The sequence below is a fragment of the Coregonus clupeaformis genome, chromosome 7 (genome assembly GCF_020615455.1).
Source record: "Coregonus clupeaformis isolate EN_2021a chromosome 7, ASM2061545v1, whole genome shotgun sequence".
Lineage (NCBI taxonomy): Eukaryota > Metazoa > Chordata > Actinopteri > Salmoniformes > Salmonidae > Coregonus > Coregonus clupeaformis.
In genome coordinates, this window is record NC_059198.1 from 21,988,806 (window position 1) to 22,008,627 (window position 19,822).

Consider the following 19,822-nt stretch of genomic DNA (forward strand, 5'->3'; position numbering starts at 1 on the left):
CATTCATCAAAGAAGAACGAAATAATAAATGTTTATAGTAAAATTCCAGAGGACACATGATAAACAGTTGATTTCTGATAACTGCAACGTTTTACTAGTGATAATACAAGAGAAAACCCTTACTGCGTAAAATTCGGTGTATTAAATCATTCAGGCAATCTCCGCAGCATACTGAAATTCCTTTTACGTTCAAGATGGCGGGTGACGAGTCTGGAATAACGCTGGGTCAGCCTCATCTTTCCAAACAAGATCTAAATTCTCTGGTGAGTGTTTATCTTTTCAACAGTGATGATAATGATAGTGATGGTTTGGTTCCCTAAAAGTCATCGGAAAAAATATGAATAGTTATGTTGTCGCGGGCACCGGGAAAGCGGCTGTTCAACCGGCACATGCTAACAGTAACTAGCTAACGTTAGCTTGGCTGTCCTAGAAGCGTGGGGATTGTCCATATTCATTCTCGCCGAATGAGTAAAGGCAGTTTCCTCTTTCATATACAGGAACATTAGCGTTCTAGACCTACAGGTCCATTTGTCAGTTGTTGTTTATGTGCATTTGTCTGTGGAATTATAACAGCTGTTCAGTGCATCATCTTCCCTGAATGCACAGGAAATGTGTCGCAGCAGCACATCTGAACAACAGCCCATTCATTTGTATGAATGACCTGTAATCAACACTTCTTCGTTTTTTATTAAGATACGCTGTAATTAAACTAAGTTTAGCTGTTCAATTAGTCGATAATATTGCTGTGGATGTTAACATGGTACCATCTGCACCTGATGGTCACATCAACGAGCACGTCGTCACGTAGGCTAAACTCGCAGCCTCTGCCCAGGTCCCGTTTCCTAATGCAGAATAGATGACACTTCCAGATTATAATACAGACAGACAGTCCTCTCTGTCTGCTTCACAATGTCATAGCTCACAATACTGACACAATTAATCATCCATTCCTTATTTCTCATGACTACATCTCATTGTTATTTAGCCCACTCCAGATTAAGTACCATGCCTTGCTTACTTTATTGACCTGTGTGTGTTCTCTCAACAGGATGTGTCCATCCTGACCCCTCTCTCTCAAGAGATCATCAGCAGACAGGCCACCATCAACATTGGTGAGTGAACCAGAACCAGTCCCCTATAGCAGCTAGTGTTGTCATGATGCCAGTATCGCGATACCAGATTTTCCTTAGCAAAAAAGAAAACCCTAAGCAGACTCAACTCAATGGTCCTTTAAATCAAATCAAATGTTATTTGTCACATGCGCCGAATACAACCGGTCTAGTAGACCTTACCGTGAAATGCTTACTTACAAGCCCTTAACCAACAATGCAGTGTTAAGAAAATATTTACTAAATGAACGAAAGTTTTTTTTTTAAGTAACACAATAAAACAACAATAACGAGGCTACCGGTACCGAGTCATGTCAGTCGAGGTAGTTGAGGTAATTTGTAGGTAAGGGTAAAGTGACTATGCATAGATAATAAACCGCGAGTAGCAGCAGTGTAAAAACAAAGGGTGGCCGTTTGATTAATTGTTCGGCAGTCTTATGGCTTGGGGGTAGAAGCTGTTAAGGAGCCTTTTGGACCTAGACTTGGTGCTCTGGTACCACTTGCCATGCGGTAGCAGAGAGAACAGTATGACTTGGGTTTCTGGAGTCTTTGACTAGTATAGAGGTCCTGTATAAGAGGTCCTGGATGGCAGGAAGCTTAGCCTCAGTGATGTACTGGGCTGTACGCACTACCCGTAGCGCTTTACGGTCGGATGCCAAGCAGTTGCCATACCAGGCGGTGATGCAACCGGTCAGGATGCTCTCTGGTGCAGCTGTATAACTTTTTGAGGATCTGGGGACTCATGCCAAATCTTTTCAGTCTCCTGAGGGGAAATAGGCGTTGTCCTCTTCACCACTGTCTTTGTGTGTTTGGACCATGATACTTTTGTAAAATATTGTGTGCTATAGCTTGGAAAATTAAAACATGTGACTATGGGTGACAACATACAGCTGTTTTTACCAACTTTAGGATTGTTTTCCTCAAGAAATTAAGTCTGCTTCATGTTTTGTTTTCTGTGCTTCCTTACTTTCTAGTATTGCGATACTGGTATCGTGACAACACTAATGGCAGCAGTGGTGTCTTGTCTAACATGAGACCTGGGGACTTCAGCCATCTATAGTCTGCCTCTTACCTGTCTAACATGAGACCTGGGGACTTCAGCCATCTATAGTCTGCCTCTTACCTGTCTAACATGAGACTTGGGGACTTCAGCCATATATAGTCTGCCTCTTACCTGTCTAACATGAGACCTGGGGACTTCAGCCATCTATAGTCTGCCTCTTACCTGTCTAACATGAGACCTGGGGACTTCAGCCATCTATAGTCTGCCTCTTACCTGTCTAACATGAGACCTGGGGACTTCAGCCATCTATAGTCTGCCTCTTACCTGTCTAACATGAGACCTGGGGACTTCAGCCATCTATAGTCTGCCTCTTACCTGTCTAACATGAGACCTGGGGACCTCAGCCATATATAGTCCGCTCCTTACCTGTCTAACATGAGACTTGGGGACTTCAGCCATATATAGTCTGCCTCTTACCTGTCTAACATGAGACCTGGGGACTTCAGCCATCTATAGTCTGCCTCTTACCTGTCTAACATGAGACCTGGGGACTTCAGCCATCTATAGTCTGCCTCTTACCTGTCTAACATGAGACCTGGGGACTTCAGCCATCTATAGTCTGCCTCTTACCTGTCTAACATGAGACCTGGGGACTTCAGCCATCTATAGTCTGCCTCTTACCTGTCTAACATGAGACCTGGGGACCTCAGCCATATATAGTCCGCTCCTTACCTGTCTAACATGAGACCTGGGGACCTCAGCCATATATAGTCCGCTCCTTACCTGATCTCCCAATTCTAGCCTGTCTGATTAAATGCACAAATTTGACATTGGGAAAATAAGGATTCAAAGGCTGATTATTGCCGATGTTATACTGTGAGCGTTGACCCCTAATACCCTTCTCTACCGCCCTAGCACCTCCAGTAACACCCTCTGTTCTCTCCTGCCCTCTGCCTTGTAGGCACCATTGGTCATGTGGCCCACGGAAAGTCTACGGTGGTCAAGGCCATCTCCGGTGTTCACACTGTCCGCTTCAAGAACGAGCTGGAGAGGAACATCACCATTAAGCTAGGTTACGCTAACGCCAAGGTAAGCAAACAATGCACTGTTTAGGTCCAATACATGAAGGTTGAGGTCACAAAGGTTTTTATCATACCTACCAGACTTAGGAGCACCCATAACTGTTAGTAGCACACGAGGAAGGGGCGTGACATTGGTAGAATGAGTGAATGGAAATGGCACAGTACCAAAAGCAGAGATGACGTGGTTCCCCTTTACTGCTCTAGGTGTATAAGCTGGATGACCCCAGCTGTCCCAGGCCAGAGTGCTACAGGTCCTGTGGCTCCAGTACTCCTGATGAGTTCCCTACAGACATCCCTGGAACCAAGGGCAACTTCAAACTAGTCAGACACGTGTCCTTCGTGGACTGTCCCGGTCACGACATTCTGATGGCCACCATGCTGAACGGAGCAGCTGTCATGGACGCTGCCCTCCTCCTCATTGGTGAGACACACTTCTGCTGATCAATACTGTATAATAATCCCCTTACTAATAAATCATCTGTAACTCTTACCCCTGACACTGTACTGATTGAACAATAATCACATTCCCCTATCACCTGATCAGCTCTCAGTAACTTAACCCACCTCTCCTCCAGCGGGTAACGAGTCGTGTCCCCAGCCCCAGACCTCTGAGCACCTGGCTGCTATAGAGATCATGAAGCTCAAACACATCCTGATCCTCCAGAACAAGATCGATCTGGTCAAGGAGAGCCAGGCCAAGGAGCAGTACGAACAGATCCTAGCCTTCGTACAGGGTCAGTGGCTGGAATAGCTTGCTCTTGTACAGCTTTGTGTGTGTGTTTGTCTGAGGGAAGTGTGTGTGTGTGTGTTTAACCCCTCTCTCTCCTGTGGTGTGTAGGTACAGTGGCAGAGGGAGCACCTATCATTCCAATCTCTGCCCAGCTGAAGTATAACATAGAGGTGGTGTGTGAATACATTGTCAAGAAGATCCCTGTCCCCATCAGAGACTTCACCTCAGAACCTAGACTCATTGGTATGAATAGACACACATGATGACTTGAACCAGCAGTCTCTGTTATGCTTATGATAATGTTTTGTTGATGTGTGTTAATGTGGTGCGTGTTTATGCGGTTCAGTGATCCGGTCATTTGACGTCAACAAGCCGGGTTGTGAGGTAGATGACCTGAAAGGAGGCGTGGCTGGAGGAAGTATACTAAAAGGCGTTCTCAAGGTAGGACACCTGCCGCTTCCCTTTGCTTCAAAGCATCATGGGCAAGTGGTTCAATGGCACAAAGTTCTTATGAAGCTCTCTGCTTTCATTAACCTCTGCCATTCATTCTCTCTCTCTCTCATCCTCTTTCTCATCTCCTCTTTCTCTCTCTCCTCATCTTCTTTCTCTCTCCCTCCTTCTTTTCTTCTTTCCCTCTCCAGGTGGGTCAGGAGTTGGAGGTGCGTCCAGGCATTGTGTCTAAGGACCATGAGGGGAAGCTGATGTGTAAACCCATCTTTTCCAAGATCGTCTCTCTGTTCGCTGAACACAACGACCTGCAGTATGCAGCACCCGGAGGACTCATCGGTATGAACCTGCGTGTGTGTGTTGTGACGGTATGGTGGGTCAGGTGTGTGTTTCTGATAGGGGTATAAACACTCAGGTGTGTGTTTCTGATAGGGGTATAAACACTCAGGTGTGTGTTTCTGATAGGGGTATAAACACTCAGGTGTGTGATCTCATCCCTATCCAGGTGTAGGCACTAAGATTGACCCGACCCTGTGCAGAGCTGACCGTATGGTTGGTCAGGTGCTGGGAGCGGTCGGAGCGCTACCAGAGATCTTCACAGAGCTGGAAATCTCCTACTTCCTGTTGAGGAGGCTTCTGGGAGTCCGCACTGAAGGAGACAAGAAGGCTGCCAAGGTCAGCACTGCACCCTGGGCTTGGTGTTGTACTGGTGTGGACGGAAATGGACTGGATTTTTTTATTCAGATTTTGTATTAAATCTAGAGGAGGAAGCATCTTTAGATTATTGAGACCCAGTGAGAGTGCTATTGTTTTTTTCTGTCTCGTTATGTTTGTGTTGTGTTTCTCCCTTCAGGTCCAGAAGCTGTCTAAGAACGAGGTGTTGATGGTGAACATCGGCAGTCTGTCTACGGGCGGCAGAGTGAGTGCAGTGAAGGCTGATTTGGCCAAGATCGTCCTGACCAACCCTGTCTGCACTGAGGTCGGAGAGAAGATTGCGCTCAGTCGTCGTGTGGAGAAACATTGGCGGTAAGATCGGGAGAGAAGAGGGGTTGATTTTAGGTGTGCGCGTGTTCTGCTGTTTACCCTGAATATCGTGTCTCATTGGTTCTCTTCCCTCTCTGCAGTCTGATTGGCTGGGGCCAGATCAGGAGGGGCGTGACCATCACCCCCACGGTGGACGACGACTGAGGAACCAGACAGGAAGTGTGTGTCTTCATGGTGACACCCTCTCAACCAGACGACATGCCCAACATACTCTTTTTCATACACCCACACCTGTTCAGGTCGAAAAAGAGGGATACTTGCCCCAGGAGGGGGAAGGGAAGAGGCTGCATCTCAATAGTCTAAACTGACTTCCTCACTTTGTCTTCTCTCATCTGCACTGATAAATATAGAACTGGGACTGGTGAAAGCACGTTACTCGTATTAGGTTTCTACTGCTTTCACCTGTCTTGTTTTCAGATCAATGCAGACGAAGGCGGATAGACGAGGAGAGGAAGCCACAGTAGAGTATTGAGATGCATCCAGGGAGGGGTAAGGGAAGGTAGCAGGTCTGGGGTTTTAAGATGAGTATCTCCCAAAGCAGGACTGTGACTGATTGAACAGGGGGCAGCACTCACAATGCTACAGATAGAAATGTAATGGATGGAGCTGAGATGACACGAGTCCCTATTAATTCCACATGATGGAGAATCCTGTCTTGATATATTTCTATCTGGCTGTACAGTAAGCGTTGCTCCCTCCTGCGTAAGCCCTGCCACAGAGGGGAGAGGAACAGAGGGTTGATAGTGCTGTGTGTGTTCTGCTGTCAACGGCTTTCAGTGGAATCTAATAAAATGCACATTTGGAACAAAACCCTGTGAGTGTGTGCTTCTTTAATATTCTATAGAATGTGATTGTCACCTTTATTATTCAATGTTCTATTTAGATATGTTTTTGTCCAATTGAAGCAGTCTTGTGGCAAGAATAAAAAGAGGGTTGTGAAATGGCTTCCATCTTTGAAGATCCTGTCCTATTGTGGATTAGTCACCGCTACTGTATAAGCACACACTCGGTAATGATTTACCAGTAAACTCCACCGCTAACTCACCTGTTGGGGATAAAGTTCAGCTCGGTCTGACAAAGGAGCGCTTGGATTTTAACAATTGCCGAATACAAGGATAATGGCAAATACATCAACTGTGACTTCCAAAACAGCAAAGTGGTTCTGTGTCTGGTGATCTACAATGGGGAAATCAGTTCCTGAGCTACTGCTGGGCACTGGAAGAGCTGGATGACGGAACCATAAAGAGATTTCAATAGTACCTGAAAATGGGCGTGCTGGATGATTTTTGTCACCTCACAACAGCCCAGCTAGAGAACACAGGGAGGGAGGATACTGTGGATACGATGGGGGAGGTCTATGGACTGATGGGGCTGTGGATACGATGGGGGAGGCCTATGGACTGATGGGGCTGTGGATACGATGGGGGAGGCCTATGGACTGATGGGGCTGTGGATACGATGGGGGAGGCCTATGGACTGATGGGGCTGTGGATACGATGGGGGAGGCCTATGGACTGATGGGGCTGTGGATACGATGGGGGAGGCCTATGGACTGATGGGGGCTATTTTTGATATATTCGTCAAAAGAGAGATCAGGGTCCAGAGTAACGCAGAGGTCCTTCACAGTTTTATTTGAGACGACTGTAAAACCATTGAGAATACTTTTCAGATCAAACAGCTGATCTCTTCGTTTCTTGGGACCTATAACTAACATCTCAGTTTTGTCCAAGTTTAAAAGTAAAACATTTGCCGCCATCCACTTCCTTATGCCTGAAACACTGGCTTCAGACAGGGTAGGCAATTTTGGGGCTTCACCATGTTTCATCTAAATGTACAGCTGTGTGTCGTCTGTATAGCCACCACCAAGACATAGCATATATAGTGAAAACAATAGTGGTCCTAAAACGGAACCTTGAGGAACACTGATACTTACCATTGATTTTTCAGAGGACAAACCATCCACAGAGACTAACTGATATCTTTCCGACAGATAAGATCTAAACCAGGCAAGAACTTGTCCACATAGACCAATTAGGGTTTCCAATCTCTCCAAAAGAATGTGGTGATGGATGGTGTCTAAAACAGCACTAAGGTCTAGGAGCACGAGGACAGATGCAGAGCCTTGGTCTGACGCCATTAAAAGGTGATTTACCACCTTCACGAGTGCAGTGTCAGTACTATAATAGGGTCTGAAGCCAGACTGGAGCGTTTCATATACATTATTTCTCTTCAAGAAGGCAATGAGTTGCTGAGCAACAGCTTTTTCCCAAAAAGTATCTGATCCTGATAACAACACACACTTTCACTGGGAGAGTCTTTCCATTTATTGGTAATAGTTGTAGTCTCCATCCTCTGAGGATCTTACCAATGAAGGCCTCTGTGCAAGTCCAGCACAGTTAATTAGAGAAAATTCATCAATTGCGCTCCAGGTAGTCTTTTTTGCAGTTGTGCTTCACAGATCTCACAAGTGTTTAAGGTCTCTGGAACCACATTAAAATGATGTAGCAATGCCCCTTGTCACAAGTACAGATTCCGGCCTTTTTATGCAGAGATAGATTTTTGAATGTACTTTTATTGTACGTTAGGCCTAACATATTTCCAGTAAAAAAAAGTGCAAAATATTTATGTAAATATGTGGCCTTTATGTACAAATGTAGGCTACATAAAGTCCATATATGTTTCCTTTGCGTAGTCTAATAGCCTAATCTTTGAGTGATAAGTAATATAATAAAGTTGTAATATGAATGTTAATAAAATATTTATTGATCAATCCAAACATCTCAGCCTTATTCCATCCTCTCTGTTTGACCTTTTGACCTAGATGAGAGAATAGATTTTAGCATTGCCTTTATTATGTTGCGAGCAGTTCCATAGTACACGTCCAGGATGGACGGCACACCTGAGCGAATATCCGAAGAAGTCGCACCTAGATGCTGATCTAAGGTCAGTTTGGAGTTTTTTTGAGCCAATGGTTAAAGGTAGTGTTTGGGGAGGGCATGCTGATCCTAGATCTGAACAGGACAGCCTCTATGCTACTGAGGTAGGCTACACCTGCACAGACGCTGTTCCACGGTCAGGTCAGGTAAGTACGTGGATAAACTAGGTTAAAAAAGTAGGCTATTCATTGTAAACTTTAAATGCCGAAGAATGTTCTGTTTGTCGCTATAAAAGAGACAAGACGCGCGCAACTTGTGTTTCTTTGGGGAAGCGCCACTGCGTTTTTTAAGATTTCACTGTGAAATTCAGCACACAGATTGATACAAAATTCTGGCTCCTCTTCTAGTCAGAAAGTCTATTTGATAATGGTATCTATGTGTGTGATCTGTGCTGTCTGTGTACCCGTCTGATTATAGGCAGCTGCAGAGTTGCTGAGCTGCACTAAAGGAACCTCAGGTATGGTGTTTTATGTTTTTGCTCTACTGATCCAGGGTCAGATAATTATTTCCTAACCTACTGATGTTCTACTGATGGTTAAGTTATAATAAGATTTTGAATGAGATTAGAACATCTGATTGATCAGTGGTTACAGCCATACATCACTCCTGGACTCAATTGCTCACTTGACTGAATAGTAGGTGTGTTAGAGCTGGGCTGGAACAAAATCCTGCACACCTGTAGCTCTCCAGAGCTGGGTGGGGGAGGAGGGTAAGGGGCAGGGGTTAATTTGATTTTAAACATAGCCCTAACCTTAACCCTAACCTCAAACACACTGCTAACCTTAAGCCTAACCCAAAGCTTCAATTTAGACCAAAGCATTTTTGTAGCCAATTTTGACTTTGTGGCTGTGGAATCTGACTTGGTGGCTGTGGAATCTGACTTTGTGGATATAGAAGCTAGTGGAAACCGTCAATGTGGGATTGATAAAATGCCTGCTCATGTCTGTTTGTGATTGGCCAGATATCCAGAGGGGGCGGGCCGGGGCCGTTCGCCCTTTGACCTCATCATGAACCAGATCCGCAGGAAACGCACAACCTCAGACAGGAAGTCAACGTCTGGCCGCTTCCTGTCCCACCAAGCGTAGAGTGGAGGGACTCCCGAGGACACAGAGAGATGGAGGAGGAGAGGAAACAGCTGAGAAGATGACAGGATGAGAGAATAAGAGCAGGTGAGAAGAGTGTGATAACCCTGATAAGCAGCAAGAGTACAGTTGAAGTCGGAAGTTTACATACACTTAGCTTGGAGTCATTAAAACTCGTTTTTCAACCACTCCACAAATGTCTTGTTAACAAACTATAGTTTTTGCAAGTTGGTTAGGACATCTACTTTGTGCATGACACAAGTCATTTTTCCAACAATTGTTTACAGACAGATTATTTCACTTATAATTCACTGTATCACAATTCCAGTGGGTCAGAAGTTTACATGCACTAAGTTGACTGTGCCTTTAAACAGCTTGGAAAATTCCAGAAAATGATGTTATGGCTTTAGAAGCTTCTGATAGGCTAATTGACATCATTTGAGTCAATTGGAGGTGCACCTGTAGAGGTATTTCAAGGCCTACCTTCAAACTCAGTGCTTCTTTGCTTGACATCATGGGAAAATCAAAATAAATCAGCCGAGACCTCAGAAAAAAGAATTGTAGTCCTCCACAAGTCTGGTTCATCCTTGGGAGCAATTTCCAAATGCCTGAAGGTACCACGTTCATCTGTACAAACAATAGTATGCAAGTATAAGCACCATGGGAACACGCAACCGTCATACCGCTCAGGAAGGAGACACGTTTTGTCTCCTAGAGATGAACGTACTTTGGTGCGAAAAGTGCAAATCAATCCCAGAGCAACAGCAAAGGACCTTGTAAAGATGCTGGAGGAAACAGGTACAAAAGTATCTATATCCACAGTAAAACGAGTCCTATAATCGACATAACCTGAAAAGCCGCTCAGCAAGGAAGAAGCCACTGCTCCAAAACCGCCATAAAAAAGCCAGACTACAGTTTGCAACTGCACATGGGGACAAAGATCATACTTTTTGGAGAAATGTCCTCTGGTCTGATGAAACAAAAATAGAACTGTTTGGCCATAATGACCATCGTTATGTTTGGAGGAAAAAGGGAGATGCTTGCAAGCCGAAGAACACCATCCCAACCGTGAAGCACGGGGGTGGCAGCATCATGCTGTGGGGGTGCTTTGCTGCAGGAGGGACTGGTGCACTTCACAAAATAGATGGCATCATGAGGAAGGAATATTATGTGGATATACTGAAGCAACATCTCAAGACATCAGTCAGGAAGTTAAAGCTTGGTCGCAAATGGGTCTTCCAAATGGACAATGACCCCAAGCATACTTCCAAAGTTGTGGCAAAATGGCTTAAGGACAACAAAGTCAAGGCATTGGAGTAGCCATCACAAAGCCCTGACCTCAATCCTATAGAAAATGTGTGGGCAGAACTGAAAAGCGTGTGCGAGCAAGGAGGCCTACAAACCTGACTCAGTTACACCAGCTCTGTCAGGAGGAATGGGCCAAAATTCACCCAACTTATTGTGGGAAGCTTGTGGAAGGCTGCCTGAATCGTTTGACCCAAGTTAAACAATTTAAAGGCAATGCTACCAAATACTAATTGAGTGTATGTAAACTTCTGACCCACTGGGAATGTGATGAAAGAAATAAAAGCTGAAATAAATAATTCTCTCTACTATTATTCTGACATTTCACATTCTTAAAATAAATTGGTGATCCTAACTGACCTAAGACAGGGAATTTTTACTATGATTAAATGTCAGAAATGGTGAAAAACGGAGTTTAAATGTATTTGGCTAAGGTGTAAGTAAACTTCCGACTTCAACTGTACATAAACTGACTATAGTCAGAACCATTTCACTGGAGCTGTCGTGTGTCTTAGGATAACTTAATGTGTGATTATTTTTTATGTAATTTTTTTAACCTTTATTTTGACAGGGAGTCGATGCTGAGAACAAGGTCTTTTTTTTATATGAGCCCTGTTTAGCACAACAATACACATCAAAATACAATATACACATTAAACTACATTTCCATGTAGACCCCTTTCTGTGTTCACAAACATTGCCGTACGAGGGCGATGCGCGCAAGTTGGTGGCAGAACACAGGGGAGTGTCACGATCGTCTGAGGAAGCGGACCAATACGCAGCGCGTTGAGTGAACATGATGACTTTATTTAATCAAAGCAACCACGAAAACAAATAAACGAATGACGATAGTGAAGTCCACAGTGACAAATGACTGTACAGGAACAATAACCCACAAAGACCAAGTGAAAACACCCAGTATATATATGGCTCCCAATCAGAGATAACGAGCCGACAGCTGACACTCGTTACCTCCGATTGGGAGTCATATGACTACACAGCCAACATACCCAAAAAACACAACAAAACGAACACACCCTGACTCAACATACAAAGTCCCAGAGCCAGAGTGTGACAGTACCCCCCCCTAAAGGCGCGGACTGCGACCGCGCCTCAATCCAGGCTAAACAAGGGAGGGCTGGGCGGGCATACCTCCTCGGCGGTGGCTCTGGCTCCGGCCTAGACCACCACCCCACCATAGTCACTCCCCGCTTACGTCGCCTCCTCCATATGACCACCCCCCAACTAAACCCCACTGGATTAAGGGGCGGCACCGGACTAAGGGGCAGCACCGGACTAAGGGGCAGCACCGGACTAAGGAACAGTACCTGACTAAGGGGCAGCACCGGCCTAAATGGCGGATCCTGGCTGGCTGGCTCTGGCGGATCCTGGCTGGACGGCTCTGGCGGATCCTGGCTGGCGGAAGGCTCTGGCTGATCCTGTCTGGCAGAAGGCTCTGGCTGATCCTGTCTGGCAGAAGGCTCTGGCTGATCCTGTCTGGCAGAAGGCTCTGGCTGCTCCTGTCTGGCGGAAGGCTCTGGCTGATCCTGTCTGGCGGAAGGCTCTGGCTGCTCCTGTCTGGCGGAAGGCTCTGGCTGCTCCTGTCTGGCGGAAGGCTCTGGCTGATCCTGTCTGACGGAAGGCTCATGGCAGACGGGCGGCTTTGCAGGCTCAGTACAGACGGGCAGTTCAGACGGCGTTGGGCAGACGGGCAGTTCAGGCGCCGTTGGGCAGACGGGCAGTTCAGACGGCGTTGGGCAGACGGACAGTTCAGGCGCCGTTGGGCAGACGGGCAGTTCAGACGGCGTTGGGCAGACGGACAGTTCAGGCCCCGTTGGGCAGACGGCAGACTCTGGCCGTCTGAGGCGCACTGTCGGCCTGGTGCGTGGTGCCGGAACTGGAGGTACCGGGCTGAGGACACGCATCTCAGGGCTAGTGCGGGAAGCAGCAACAGGGCATGCTTGGCCCTGGGGACGCACAGAAGGCCTAGTGCGGAGAGCAGCAACAGGGCATGCTTGGCCCTGGGGACGCACCGTAGGCCTAGTGCGGAGAGCAGGAACAGGCCGGGCTGGGCTGGCGACGCGCACCGTATCCCTGGTGCGAGAGGCCGGAACAGGCCGGGCCGGGCTGGCGAGCGCACCGTATCCCTGGTGCGTGGAGTAGGAACAGGCCGGGCTGGGCTGGCGACGCGCACCGTATCCCTGGTGCGAGAGGCCGGAACAGGCCGGGCCGGGCTGGCGAAGCGCACCGTATCCCTGGTGCGTGGAGTAGGAACAGGCCAGGCTGGGCTGGCGACGCGCACCGTATCCCTGGTGCGAGTGGCCGGAACAGGCCGGGCCGGGCTGGCGAAGCGCACCGTATCCCTGGTGCGTGGAGTAGGAACAGGCCGGGCTGGGCTGGCGACGCGCACCGTATCCCTGGTGCGAGTGGCCGGAACAGGCCGGGCCGGGCTGGCGAAGCGCACCGTATCCCTGGTGCGAGTGGCCGGAACAGGCCGGGCTGGGCTGGCGAAGCGCACCGTATCCCTGGTGCGTGGAGTAGGAACAGGCCAGGCTGGGCTGGCGACGCGCACCGTATCCCTGGTGCGAGTGGCCGGAACAGGCCGGGCCGGGCTGGCGAAGCGCACCGTATCCCTGGTGCGTGGAGTAGGAACAGGCCGGGCTGGGCTGGCGACGCGCACCGTATCCCTGGTGCGAGTGGCCGGAACAGGCCGGGCCGGGCTGGCGAAGCGCACCGTATCCCTGGTGCGAGTGGCCGGAACAGGCCGGGCTGGGCTGGCGACGCGCACCGTAGGCTTCGTATGAGGCTCAGGAACAGGCCGGGCTGGGCTGGCGACGCGCACCGTACACTTAGTGCGAGGGGCCGGAACAGGCCGTACCGTACTGGGGACACACACTACTGGCTGTACCTCGGGATTAGGAACGGGCCGGACCGGACTGGATACACACCTCAGTCTCTCACGCCGTGCCTCTACATCTCCTTTCCCTACTTTGGCCAGTGACCCCCTTAACCTGGTAGCCTCCTGAATCCGTCCCTTCTCTGCCTCCGTCAGCCCCCTTAACCTGGTAGCCTTCTGTATCTGCCTTGTGGCAGCCTCCTGCTGCTCAGTCGCCCAAGCCATGTGCCCCCCCAAAAACTTTTTGGGGTTGCCTCCCGTCCTTCCGACGATGGCCCTGCTGACGCCGTTGCTCCTCTCGCCGTCGCCTCTCCACCGTCTCGCTCCATGGACGGCGATCCATCCCATCGAGGATCTCCTCCCAAGTCCAGGACCCTTTTCCGTCCACCAGTTCCTTCCATGTCCAGACCCTTTGTTCCTGGACGCGCTGCTTGGTTCCTTTATGGTGGGTTATTCTGTCACGATCGTCTGAGGAAGCGGACCAATACGCAGCGCGTTGAGTGAACATGATGACTTTATTTAATCAAAGCAACCACGAAAACAAATAAACGAATGACGATAGTGAAGTCCACAGTGACAAATGACTGTACAGGAACAATAACCCACAAAGACCAAGTGAAAACACCCAGTATATATATGGCTCCCAATCAGAGATAACGAGCCGACAGCTGACACTCGTTACCTCCGATTGGGAGTCATATGACTACACAGCCAACATACCCAAAAAAACACAACAAAACGAACACACCCTGACTCAACATACAAAGTCCCAGAGCCAGAGTGTGACAGGGAGTTCTTAATAGTTCCCATTTACATGTTGCTTATGAGTGCATTTCACACTACTTTTGGATTATAATTGGATTTTAAGGCTCGTATGAATGTCCTGCTTAGTATAATGTTTGTGTCATCATCGCAAATCAACTGCATTATACGTAAAAAACACTTCAACTTCAACCAGTAAAATGGCTCTTTGGCTAGTTTTGCTACAGCCTATGTCAATGAGTGTTAACATTCTATCTAACAACTGCTGCATCCAAAACAGTTATTTTGCAAAGATTTTAGCAAATGTATTACAAATAAAAACAGAAATACCTTACTTACATAACTATTCAGACCCTTTGCTATGAGACTCGAAATTGAGCTCAGGTGAATCCTGTTTCCATTGATCATCCTTGAGATGTTTCTACAACTTGATTGGAGTACACCTGTGGTAAATTTAATTGATTGGACATAATTTGGAAAGGCACACAACTGTCTATATAAGGTCCCACAGTTGACAGTGCATGTCAGAGCAAAAACCAAGCCACGAGGTCGAAGGAATTGTCTGTAGAGCTTTGAGACAGGATTGTGTCGAGGCACAGATCTGGGGTGGGTACCAAAAAATGTCTGCAGCATTGAAGGTCACCAAGAACACAGTGGCCTCCATCATTCTTAAATGGAAGAAGTTTGGAACCACCAAGACTCTTCCTAGTGCTGGCCGCCCAGCCAAACTGAGCAATCGGGGGAGAAGGGCCTTGGTCAGGGAGGTGACCAAGAACCCAATGGTCACTCTGTCAGAGCTCCAGAGTTCCTCTGTGGAGATAGGAGAACCTTCCAGAAGGACAACCATCTCTGCAGCACTCCACCAATCAGGTGGCCAGACGGAAGCCACTCCTAAGTAAAAGGCACATGACAGCCCGCTTGGAGTTTGCCAAAAGGCACCTAAAGGACTCTCAGACCATGAGAAACAAGATTCTCTGATCTGATGAAACCAAGATTGATCTCTTTGGCCTGAATGCCAAGCGTCACGTCTGGAGGAAACCTGGCACCATCCCTACGGTGAAGCATGGTGGTGGCAGCATCATGCTGTAGGGATGTTTTTCAGCGGCAGGGACTGTGAGACTAGTCAGGATTGAGGGAAAGATGAACAGAGCAAAGTACAGAGAGATCCTTGATGAAAATCTGCTCCAGAGCACTCAGGACCTCAGACTAGGGCGAAGGTTCACCTTCCAACAGGACAACGACCCTAAGCACACAGCCAAGACAATGCAGGAGTGGTTTCAGGACAAGTCTCTGAATGTCCTTGAGTGGCCCAGCCAGAGCCAGGACTTGAACCCGATCGAACTTCTCTGGAGAGAACTCCCCATCCAACCTGACAGAGCTTGAGAGGATCTGCAGTAAGAATCTGAGAAACTCCCCAAATACAGGTGTGGCAAGCTTGTACAGTCATACCGAAGAAGACTCAAGGCTGTAATCACTGCCAAAGGTGCTTCAACAAAGTGCTGAGTAAAGGGTCTGAATACTTATGTAAATGTATATTGTTTATTTTGTAACATTTGCTAAAATGTATAAAAACCTGTTATTGCTTTGTCATTATAGGGTATTGTGTTTGTGATGAGGATTTTATTTTTTAATCCATTTTAGAATAAGGCTGTAACGCAACAATGTGGAAAAAGTAAAGGGGTCTGGAAACTCTCCGAATACACTGTATGTTACCTACTGTATTTTCACCTTTCATTCACAACCTAAATTGAACCTAACTTCAAAAGGTACGTATTTCCTGGGGGAAAATACGTCTTTTAAATGTCATTTTGCTTACTGGGACTATTCTTCTAGGGGTGGACATTTTTTATCTTGCCTAGGGCAGCAGAACGGCCAGGACCGGCCCTGTATGGCAAGACTTGAAAATGGCTGTCTATCAATGATCAACAACCAACTTGACAGGGCTTGAATAATTTTAAAAGAATAATGTGCAAATATTGTAACTGAACAAAAATATAAATGCAACATTTAAAGTATTGGTCCCATGTAAATAAAAAAATTGGATCCCAGAAATGTTCCATATGCACAAAAAGCTTATTTCTCTCAAATGTTGTGCACAACTTTGTTTACATCCCTGTTTGTGACCATTTCTCCTTTGCCAAGATAATCCATCCACCTGACAGGTGTGGCATATCAAGAAGCCGATTAAACAGCATGATCATTACTCAGGTGCACCTTGTGCTCGGGACAATAAAAGGCCACTCTAAAATGTGCAGTTTTGTCACACAACACAATGCCAGATGTCTCAAGTTGAGGGAGTGTGCAATTGGCATGCTGACTGCAGGAATGTCCAACAGAGATGTTGCATGTTAAGATTATGTATTTTTTCAGTTACAATCCAGGTGTGCAAAGCTCTTAGAGACTTACCCAGAAAGACTCACAGCTGTAATCACTGCCAAAAGTGCTTCTACATGTCACGCCCTGGCTCTGGGGACTCTAGTATGTTGAGCCAGGGTGTGAGTTTTCATGCGTGTTGGTTCTAGTTGTTGTGTATCTATGTTGGCCAGGGTGGCTCCCAATCGGAGACGGCTGTAGCTCGTTGTCTCTGATTGGGAGTCATACTTAGGTAGCCGTTAGGCATTCATTCATTGTGGTTTCTTGTTGGTTTGTGTATGTAACCAGGGACGTCACGTTTTCGTTTTGTTGTTTGGTTCGTGTGATACTTTATAATAATAAAATGTTCGCATTCCACGCTGCGCCTTGGTCCTCCTCTGTTCCCGACGAGCGTGACACTACAAAGTATTGACTCAGGGGTGAGAAAGCTTTATGTAAATGAGATATTTCAGCATTTCATTTTCAATACATTTGCAACAATTTCTAAAAACATGTTTTCACTTTGGGTATTGTGTGTAGGTGGGTGAGAAAAATAATAATAATTAATCCATTTTGGCTGTAACACAACAAAATGTGGAATAAGTCAAGGGGTATAAATACTTTCTTTAGGCACTGTATATACTGCATAGTGTGTTTATAAATAGTGTATAAATACATACAGTCAAACTCCTGGCTGTCTGTCTGAATGTTGTTACACATCAAGTCCAGAGAGCGCAGACACATTTTCCTGACACAAATAACACACCTAAGAAGACCCACCGACCAGTGCTCTCATCGACCTCCAATATACAGTGAGGGAAAAAAGTATTTGATCCCCTGCTGATTTTGTAAGTTTGCCCACTGACAAATAAATTATCAGTCTATAATTTTAATGGTAGGTTTATTTGTACAGTGAGAGACAGAACAACAACAACAAAAATCCAGAAAAACGCATGTCAAAAATGTTATAAATTGATTTGCATTTTAATGAGGGAAATAAGTATTTGACCCCCTCTCAATCAGAAAGATTTCTGGCTCCCAGGTGTCTTTTATACAGGTAACGAGCTGAGATTAGGAGCACACTCTTAAAGGGAGTGCTCCTAATCTCAGTTTGTTACCTGTATAAAAGACACCTGTCCACAGAAGCAATCAATCAATCAGATTCCAAACTCTCCACCATGGCCAAGACCAAAGAGCTCTCCAAGGATGTCAGGGACAAGATTGTAGACCTACACAAGACTGGAATGGGCAACAAGACCATCGCCAAGCAGCTTGGTGAGAAGGTGACAACAGTTGGTGCGATTATTTGCAAATGGAAGAAACACAAAAGAACTGTCAATCTCCCTCGGCCTGGGGCTCCATGCAAGATCTCACCTCGTGGAGTTGCAATGATCATGAGAACGGTGAGGAATCAGCCCAGAACTACACGGGAGGATCTTGTCAATGATCTCAAGGCAGCTGGGACCATAGTCACCAAGAAAACAATTGGTAACACACTACGCCGTGAAGGACTGAAACCCTGCAGCGCCCGCAAGGTCCCCCTGCTCAAGAAAGCACATATACAGTGGGGAAAAAAAGTATTTAGTCAGCCACCAATTGTGCAAGTTCTCCCACTTAAAAAGATGAGAGAGGCCTGTAATTTTCATCATAGGTACACGTCAACTATGACAGACAAATTGAGAGAAAGAAATCCAGAAAATCACATTGTAGGATTTTTAATGAATTTATTTGCAAATTATGGTGGAAAATAAGTATTTGGTCACCTACAAACAAGCAAGATTTCTGGCTCTGACAGACCTGTAACAACTTCTTTAAGAGGCAACTCTGTCCTCCACTCGTTACCTGTATTAATGGCACCTGTTTGAACTTGTTATCAGTATAAAAGACACCTGTCCACAACCTCAAACAGTCACACTCCAAACTCCACTATAGCCAAGACCAAAGAGCTGTCAAAGGACACCAGAAACAAAATTGTAGACCTGCACCAGGCTGGGAAGACTGAATCTGCAATAGGTAAGCAGCTTGGTTTGAAGAAATCAACTGTGGGAGCAATTATTAGGAAATGAAAGACATACAAGACCACTGATAATCTTCCTCGATCTGGGGCTCCACGCAAGATCTCACCCCGTGGGGTCAAAATGATCACAAGAACGGTGAGCAAAAATCCCAGAACCACATGGGGGGACCTAGTGAATGACCTGCAGAGAGCTGGGACCAAAGTAACAAAGCCTACCATCAGTAACACACTACGCCGCCAGGGACTCAAATCCTGCAGTGCCAGACGTGTCCCCCTGCTTAAGCCAGTACATGTCCAGGCCAGTCTGAAGTTTGCTAGAGTGCATTTGGATGATCCAGAAGAGGATTGGGAGAATGTCATATGGTCAGATGAAACCAAAATAGAACTTTTTGGTAAAAACTCAACTCGTCGTGTTTGGAGGACAAATAATGCTGAGTTGCATCCAAAGAACACCATACCTACTGTGAAGCATGGGGGAGGAAACATCCTGCTTTGGGGCTGTTTTTCTGCAAAGGGACCAGGACGACTGATCCGTGTAAAGGAAAGAATGAATGGGGCCATGCATCATGAGATTTTGAGTGAAAACCTCCTTCCATCAGCAAGGGCATTGAAGATGAAACGTGGCTGGGTCTTTCAGCATGACAATGATCCCAAACACACCGCCCGGGCAACGAAGGAGTGGCTTCGTAAGAAGCATTTCAAGGTCCTGGAGTGGCCTAGCCAGTCTCCAGATCTCAACCCCATAGAAAATCTTTGGAGGGAGTTGAAAGTCCGTGTTGCCCAGCGACAGCCCCAAAACATCACTGCTCTAGAGGAGATCTGCATGGAGGAATGGGCCAAAATCCCTACTGCAGTGTGTGCAAACCTGGTCAAGACCTACAGGAAACGTATGATCTCTGTAATTGCAAACAAAGGTTTCTGTACCAAATATTAAGTTCTGCTTTTCTGATGTATCAAATACTTATGTCATGCAATAAAATGCAAATTCATTACTTAAAAATCATACAATGTGATTTTCTGGATTTTGTTAGTTCAGTCAGTTTGAGTGTGATGTTTC

The 19,822-nt window shown here is 46.6% G+C and overlaps 1 protein-coding gene across 1 annotated transcript; it reads left to right on the top strand.

Moving 5' to 3' along the window:
• Positions 1-158: 158 nt before the first annotated feature.
• Positions 159-6,225, top strand: LOC121569285 (eukaryotic translation initiation factor 2 subunit 3). Its single transcript, XM_041880100.1, has 11 exons — positions 159-263; positions 1,049-1,112; positions 3,074-3,201; positions 3,399-3,615; positions 3,770-3,928; positions 4,033-4,167; positions 4,271-4,365; positions 4,566-4,710; positions 4,877-5,046; positions 5,225-5,397; positions 5,496-6,225. The coding sequence occupies exons 1-11, from the start codon at positions 195-197 to the stop codon at positions 5,557-5,559; spliced, it is 1,419 nt and encodes a 472-aa protein (XP_041736034.1). The 5' UTR covers positions 159-194; the 3' UTR covers positions 5,560-6,225.
• Positions 6,226-19,822: the final 13,597 nt, after the last annotated feature.